The sequence below is a fragment of the Nanorana parkeri genome, unplaced genomic scaffold (assembly GCF_000935625.1).
Source record: "Nanorana parkeri isolate BGI_ZX_2015 unplaced genomic scaffold, ASM93562v1 scaffold35, whole genome shotgun sequence".
In the NCBI taxonomy this organism is placed as follows: Eukaryota; Metazoa; Chordata; class Amphibia; order Anura; family Dicroglossidae; genus Nanorana; species Nanorana parkeri.
Window position 1 is genome coordinate 1,077,293 of NW_017306303.1, and position 8,569 is coordinate 1,085,861.

The window sequence follows — 8,569 nt, forward strand, 5'->3', positions numbered from 1 at the left end:
AGAGGTGAGCGAACCCGGTATGTGTTCGCTCACCTCCCGATCTACTGAGCCGACCTGTGACAGTCTCATTGTCACAGGTCGGCTAGAACTATGAGGTGAGTGGAAATCACTCATCTCATAGTTCTCCTTTAAGACAAATAGGCACACAATCATTTTCAAAATAATACATGCTGCAGATCAGCAAAACAATGAGTATATAGGGGATTTTTTAGTTAAATACCGGATAACGGAGAGTTTACTGTATATTGTTATGTAAATTCACACAGGTTTGCCAATGTTTTGGCACCCCAAAATATATAGTACAATACATTTAGACACAGTATTGCCAATATGACTGTTTGGTGGGTCCACAAAATCTGATTCTGACCTTCAAGGTAATCGTCACATCTCAGACAACAAAAGCCCAGCATATCTCCAGTGCTGTTTTTAGATGTAGACAGCTAAGCATGTTTCATTGACTATATGGTAAATCGTTCTCTTTTTGGTTAGAGTCTCGCCTTTCTCCTGAAACTACTGGGGCCACATAGGATCACCGTGTATAAGTATATTATTTGTTATTTGTATATAGAACATTCACCACGTTTTGTTGATCATCCATCAAAAGAACCATGATCACCTCTTGAAGATGGATGATAATTACTTTTTTATCTTCAGAGGAGAATATTGAGAAACAGCATACAAAATTCTGTTTGCAAACATGAAAATACTGGTCATAGGTAACACTTCCTTACACATTAAGATATACAGGGCTTCTTTAGTTGGACCAGCCAGCTCAGTAGTTCACTTGCACCATTTAATTTACTACCATGCAAGGGCCTGATTATCTTCAAACAGTTATGTAGCTCCTGGAGTGATTTTCTTGGATGGATGCATTCTCCCTATAAAAATGACTCTTGACCATCACAACTATGTCAGCTTGCAGAACATCCCATTCTAAACACATGGGTATTAATATGGAGGTGTCCCTGTTCCGCTTTATGGATATAAAAGCCTATATTTTGGAGTGTGTCTTTGGGAATTTGAGTACATTCAGCCTAAAGAGCATTTGTGAGATCAGGTACTGATGGTGGACTAGAAAACCTGATCACAATCAGCATTCCAAGTCCTTCCAAAGGTATTCATCAAGGTTGAGGTCGGCGCTCTGTGTAGGCCATTTCAGTTACTCCACACCAAACTCCTCAAACTATGTTGTTATAGACCTGGTTTTGTGCACAGATCCACAGTTCATTTTTTTTAATTGAAGTTGCTGTTTCAGTGGTATTAACATGTCTGGTTTTTTTTTAGGAGGTGGAAAAGGCAGGACAGTTAAACAAGACAAAAATAGCAGAAGGTGGAAGAAAACTAAAGTAAGCATGTGTATTTTTCTTTACAAGGAACACCGCTCAGCCCTTTCCCTGTTCTACATAAGTGCAAATTGTGAGCACCAGTTAATGGAAAGCAGGGCTGGTTAAAGCAGGCATTTGATTAATAGGCGATTGCGAGAGACAGTGTATACATGGGGGTTTTATTTTCCATGGCAATTAAAAACAGAATGACCAACTTCTGAAACCCATATCCTCCACTTACAATGCACAGATAAGATAATGGATTTTTTTTTTTTTATCGCTCACCTCTCTACTGTTCAGGAAAGACACCAATCAATTTTTTTTTATAGTTTTGGATAGCAAAAGGAAGAGTTACAAAATCAATCATGTTTTTATTGTTGTCTATATTGCTCATTAAGGCCCCTTTCACACAGAAGCTCCGATCTAGTCTGCCTGTCAGTTTTTCAGGCGGACCCAATCGGATGCCCAATGCAAGTCAATAGGCAGCCATGTCTAAGGCCCCGTTCACATTGAGCGATTTATCGCGTGGTAATTCCCGCGATATCGCTGCAATTTACAGCGCGATATCGCTCTCCAATGCTTCTCAATGGGGCAAAGGGTCCTGCTGTCGCAGGTCGTGCGTCGCTACAGCAGGACCCTTTTTGGAGTGGATTTAGCCGCGATTCAAGCTTGCTCAATGCAAGCATTTGCGATATCGCGCAAAATGCAAATCGCGCGACAAACGCGCGATTTGCGAACCGCTCAATGTGAACGGGGCGTAAACGGACGGGCGTCTGTTTACACTCGGTTACCTCCGACTCTCGCCATATCCAGAAAAATAAAACAGATCAGAGATCCATTTTGCCAGACCAGATCATGCCGGATCAGGGGTAATCGGATACAAACAGGCACATGTCAGTTTACATCCGATTCTCCATAGACCAACATGGGGTCCGATAAGTTTTTTCCTCCACAGCGGTGACATCCCCTCATACTGCTGTGATCTGGAGAGGATTCATGTATCCATCTATCCCTAAGGCCCCTTTTACATGGGCGGCATCCATCAGTACGGGACAGATGTCACTTTTGTAACAAACCTGTCCTTTCAGTTGTTTTCGTCCATCTTGCAATGGAGGAAAAAACTGAACTGATCCATGTTAGGACTATTGGGAATCAGATGTAAGCGGACATGTAACTTCCATTGCCCAATATTAATAGCACCAGACAGAATGGGGTTTGCACCCCGACCGAGTCTGTCTTGCTCCAGCATCAGCAGTTACTTACAGAAAAAAGTCCGGTCACACACACCACAATCTTCACTGAAAAATGTATTGTAGCACACAGGTACACATTGTCCTGCCGTGGATCCTCTTGACTCTTGACATGTTTCACCCAATAATGTGTTAAGAGGATCCAAGGCTGGATGATGTGTACCTGTGTGCTACAATAAACTATTCAGTGAAGCTTGCAGTGTGTGACCGGACTTTTTTTCTGTAAGTAAGCGGACATCTGTTTGTTTATATTCCAAAAACTGACGCAGGTCTGTTTTCATTTGCTGACCCATAGACTAAAGCCCGCCATACACCTTACAATTATCTGCAGATTTTCTGTGGTCAGATGGAAAAAGTGCAACAGATTGGCCCAGGTGGAGATGACTCCATCCACACAGTTAAGTGTAAATGGAGGAATCTGTTGCACCTTTTCCATAATTGTAAGGTGTATGGGCACCTTTACATTGTGCTTCCGATCAGGTACGCCTAAAAGACTGGCAGGCAGATCTGATTGAAACGCCATGTTAAAGGGGCCTATTTGTTCTGGTGCTCATTGTCATAGGGACTGGAAGAAAAAGGACCTTACAAAGGTTCTAAACCTTTAACATGCTTTTCAAAACTTGAAAAATATTTTGACTGGAGGTCTACTTTAAATATTAGTCCAGGCAAACAACAGATACCAATGTAAAGCCATGTCTGGAAGTGGTACCTCTTGCCAAGCTGATCTGTGCCTTTTTCTCTTAAAAGCATTGGGGAATTTATCAAAACTGGAGCAGTTGCCCAGGGCAACCAATCAGATTCTCTTTTCAGTTTGCTCAGGTAAGATTTGAAAACAGAGAAGCTGATTAGTTGCAGTGCAATTCTGCTCTAGATTTTGTCTGCTCCAGTTTTGATCAATTCCCCAATGTATTTAAGCCCCATCTTGATCTAAAAAGTCGTGATCACTTACTTTCCATGGCCATTTTGCTGCCTATTTACAGTAACGGTAAGAGGAGCCATCCTCTTTCAGGCATCACCGCCATTGTAGTCCCAGCAGCAGTGCTTGGAATACATTTCCCAGCATGCCTCTCTATCCAGCACACTGTATATATGGGTGTGTCTGCAGGAGGAGTGGGTCATGACTAAAGGTGTAGGGTCTTTTAGAGTTCCTCCTGAGAATATTGTGCGTCAGAGGTAGCGGCCTCTGTGCCACATCATCATGAATAAATAAGATTAGTACGATAGGGTGGTTCAACAATGCTGTGGCCAGATAGAATTCAATGGTGGCCAGATAGTGTAGCCGGCTGCAAGCTAGAAATTGTTAAGAGGACTGCGCACTGGCAGGATCAACAGGTAACATTAAAGTTGAAGCTATTGTTTTTAGACAAAGGCATTATGTAAAGTGTATTCATTTTTATGTACTAAGCACTGCATTATTTACATTTTTGGCTTAAATTCCACTTTAAAGTATATGTAAACCCAATCACTAAAATCTCAGCTTTAACTGCTCTGCTCCGATGTCTGCTCTGTTCAATCTCTGTGGCCAGCCCACTCCTTTTTTGTATACTTCAAACTACTTTCAGTCTGTCCAGTACTTAAGCCTTATAACCTTAACCTTATAACCTTAACCCTTGAAATGTACTAATCATCATTATTTGGCATGCCGTAATCATAATGTCTGTGAGATACCGTAGGTGTTAAATCAAAACCAAAGGTTTGAAGCTCAAAACAAGGGTACTGCTATTCTACTGTTTAACTTTCACAATGACAGAAAACATAGTGTGGCGTGTCATCACTAAATGCATCACTATCATTCTACATCACTCCTTAATCATTTCAAATCATTTAGTTATTGTTCAAGTATGAAGCTATTACAAAAAAATAGAAACAAATCATTGTTCTGTGCGTACCCTGTGTACACTGTGTGTGTTTGCAGATGTTGAGTGTCTTGTGTGCTGTGCGTGTATATGCAGATGTCACATGTCCCATGTGCTGTGTGTGTATATGCAGATGTCACATGCCCCTTGCTCTGTGTGTTTGCCGATGTTGCTTGTCCCATATGCTGTGTATGTGTTCACAGGTGTTGCATGTGCTGTTTGTGTGTTTGCAAATGTTGCATGTCCCATGTGGTGTGTGGGTGTGTGTTTGCATGTCCTGTATGCTGTGTGTATGCAGATGTTGCATGTGCTGTGTGTGTGTTTGCAAATGTTGCATGTCCCATGTGGTGTGTTTGCAGATGTTGCATGTCCTGTGTGTTGTATTTGTTTGCAGATGTTGCATTTCCCATGTCCCGTGTGTGTGTGTTTGCAGATGACGCATGTCCTGTATGCTGTATGTGTTTGCAGATGTTACATTTCCCATGTGGTGTGTGTGTATGCAGATGTTGCATGTCCTGTATGCTGTGTATTTGCAGGTGCCACCTAAAGTGTGTGCTCTGCTTGTTCCCATACTATACATGCACTTTGTAGTCTGTCTGTCATTATGCCGTTTGTGTATACTGCTTGTGCTCTGCTGTGTGTGCTGTGGGTGCTCAGTTTATGTGCTACTCCTTGTACTAATTCCTACCCTTTGTCATTCAACTTTCAGATGCCAGACAGTCAAATGATGGGGGTGGGACTAGGGGATGTGGTGGGGTAGGAGTTGGGGTTTGATCTCAGTTTGGACAGGGGTCAAGGCCCCATTTACAGACTGGGCCTAGGATGCAAAGGGATGACACAGGGGTCAATCTGAACATTAACAGCAAAACAGAATAAATGGTGGCTGAAGTGGCCGCGGATGGCACAGCAAATTCTACAAGTTTTCTTCAAAACAAAACCCTTTTACTCATTCTAGCAGGTCACATCACCATGCGTGCAACATTTCGTAACCTGTCCGGTCCCTTCATCAGGCAAACAAAAGTGATGACATCGGACAGGTTATGAAACGTTGCCACGCATGGTGATATCACCTGCTAGAATGACAAAAGGGATTTCGTTTTGAAGAAAACTTGGAGTGCATCCATGGCCACTTCAGCACCGACGCCCCCCCCCCCCCCCCCCACCAACAAAGGGTGCTTCTCTAATAACCCTCGCACCCCCCCCCCCTCGCCCCCCCCCCCCCCCCCCCCCCCCCCCAGCAATATAAGGGGCTTCTTAGTCAGGAGTGCGGTGGGACTCTCTATTTGACTGACTGAAGATTAGGGTACTTGCAGGAACTACAATGTGGCTGCACTTTTGCATTGTTGTCACCTTAGTGATTACAATGTAAAACTTATCATTTTCTTTTCTTATTTTTAGGAAAAATTGGACTATATCTTTAGTAGTTTTGACTGGAAACAGCCTAGTGTTCTACAAGGACCCTAAGGTTCCGGCCCCTTCTGGTTGGGTAAGTAATTATGAATAATATAATGGGTACCAAAGAGGAAATAGAATATACGCCTGTAATTTTTCCATCACAAGGATAAAACAATCCTCACCAAGTGTACTGGCACAAAAGGATGAGGTGTGTGCAACTTTATGATCATCTGATTACATGAAGATAGACTGTAAACCAGTTCTTTACTGCATACAAACATCATGTATGTGATTTACAGAACCTGCTGAAAAGAATACATATTCCTTCAAAAATTGAAAATCCTTCTGTTGAGGACAGCTAGGGAGGAGACATTTCCTTAAAGGAGAACTATGGGATCAGGGCTTTTCCCCATAGTTCTCCTTAGGGTAACGGGAGGACACAAACTAGCGTCCTCCCGTCACCCTAGGTCAGTATACTGCGAGCTACAGCTCGAGGTATACTGAGACGCTGCAGCCGGAGCGGATCCCGACATCGATGTCGAGATCCGCCCACTGGGTGAGTGACAGCTGGCTCTGCCTATCTAGAGGCAGAGCCAGCTGTACCTGCCCCCTCCCCCGTCCATTCCGCCAGTCAGCGCTGGCGGAGCGGGGAGAGGGGAATCCAGCCCCTCCCCTGTCACGGCAGAGAGCCGTGACAGGATCGAGAGGTGAGCGAACCCGGTATGTGTTCGCTCACCTCCCGATCTACTGAGCCGACCTGTGACAGTTTCATTGTCACAGGTCAGCTAGAACTATGAGGTGAGTGAAAAGCACTCACCTCATAGTTCTCCTTTTAAGGGGGGTCACAAATAGCAGTAAAATTAGACAGAAGTTTTCACTCCATAGGTGTGTGCAGGGGGTGTGCCAGGTGTGCCTCGGCACACCCTTATCAACCTGAGCACAACACCAAAACCGCAACAGTGGGCACCATCGGGAACCTGTGACAGGTTCAGCTATACAGAGCACAGCAGCACTTGCCACTTACATTCCTCGCATAACAGTCACAGTGTTTGGTGCCTGGGAAGCGTGGCTGCAGCTTCCAAAGCTTCTCATCCAACCAGGAAGCTGGGCGGGTGGTCACATGACCACCTGCCAGGCTCCCCCTGCTTCAATAATGCACCCTTACTGGATGAGGTAACGGGCAATCTTCAACTTGGAATTCGGGATGCCACATTATATATATACAGATGTTCCTCACTTACCGACTTACCTGTTTTGCGACCACTCGCACTTACGACTGACCGCCGATCGACCTCCGACCTTCCGCGTCAGCGTCAGCGCGACGGGTCGCCGGCGGAAGTGACATCCCCCGATCTTCACTGCAGGTCTCGGTAAGTATTTCCATTGCCGGATGTACAGTACACTGTTCGGTACTGTACATCGGCAACGCTATACAGTACTGTACTAATGCAGTATAGTACTGTATAGAGTTCCTCACTTAACGACCAATCCGTTTAACGACCTGGTCGTAGGAACGGAACTCGGTCGTTAAGTGAGGAATACCTGTATATATATATAGTGTATATTTATACTCCTGTGTTTCTGTGTCTGTACTTTTGTTTGCACACCCTAATGCAATAGGCTGCGCATGGCACCTATGGTTCACTCAGTTGTCACCTCAGTTACTGTCCCTGTGACTAGAGATGGGCTGCCGGTTACGTTCGACTTGAACATTGTTCGACCGCGCAACGTCCCACAAGGCAAAGCGCCCTCTGAAGCCCTAATTGGTTAAAGGCTTGCACCTGACCAAAGGTCAGGTGCAAGACTGCCCAATCAGGGCTCAGTATTGAGTTAGAGCCAAGATTGGGCAAAGTAATGATGAGGCCAAAATACACAAGTAGAGTACGGGAGTCGGCGGGGAGAGGACGGGACAACGCTGGACGTCGTGATTGACCCTGGATTACATCGGTGGATCAATTTTAAAAAAAATAAATAAAGGACTTGTCAAAAATCCTTTGTTGTGTTTTTTTTTTTAATAAAGGATTTTTGAAGTCTGGTGTTTTTATTCTATTTTTGAACACTTTAGTGAATGAGTAGGGGTACAAGTACCCCTTACTTATTCACAAAGGCGGGGGGGCAGCATCTGGGTGCCCCCTTAATTAAAGGAGTACCCCGATGCAAATAAGCCCCCTTGTCCGCAGACCCCCACAACCACCGGGTCAGGGTTGTGGGGATGAGGCTCTTGCCCCCATCGGCACGGGGACAAGGCGCTTTTCCAGGGGTGACCAGTGCCGAGGACATGTGGCCTGGTGCGGGAGAGAGGAGGGGCGTATGCTCGCTCGCCCCCTCCCCTTTCCGGCCCTGCCAGGCCTATGCTCAGATCAAGGGTCTGGTATGGAATTTTAGGAGGGCCCCCATGGTTTTTCCCCCCAATTTGGGGGTGGAGGTTCCTCCTTAAAATTCCAACCAGACCTTGAGGGCCTGGTATGACTTTAAGGAGGAACCCCACACACTTTTTTTTTTTTTTTACATGGGGTCCCTCCTTAATATTCCTACCACACCTTAAGGGCCTGGTATGACTTTGAGGGGGAACCCTACACACTTTTAGTTTTCTTTTTACACTGGGTCCCTCCTAAATATTCCTACCAGACCTTAACCTCCCTGGCGGTATGATTTTTAATTTTTTTCATGTCATTTTTCGGTCTATTTTTTTTGTCTTTGTCGTTTTTTTTTTTTTAAATATCCCGCCGGTTCCGCTCCCCCT

General features: G+C 44.8%; 1 protein-coding gene across 1 annotated transcript in view; it reads left to right on the forward strand.

Moving 5' to 3' along the window:
• The window catches only part of ARHGAP9 (Rho GTPase activating protein 9), a 109,045-nt gene that overhangs the window by 64,346 nt on the left and 36,130 nt on the right, over positions 1–8,569 (forward strand). Inside the window, exons 8-9 of the mRNA XM_018569536.1 lie at positions 1,285–1,346; positions 5,830–5,917. Of these exons, the coding sequence (XP_018425038.1) occupies positions 1,285–1,346; positions 5,830–5,917 (150 nt within the window). The remainder of the gene's footprint in view (positions 1–1,284; positions 1,347–5,829; positions 5,918–8,569) is intronic.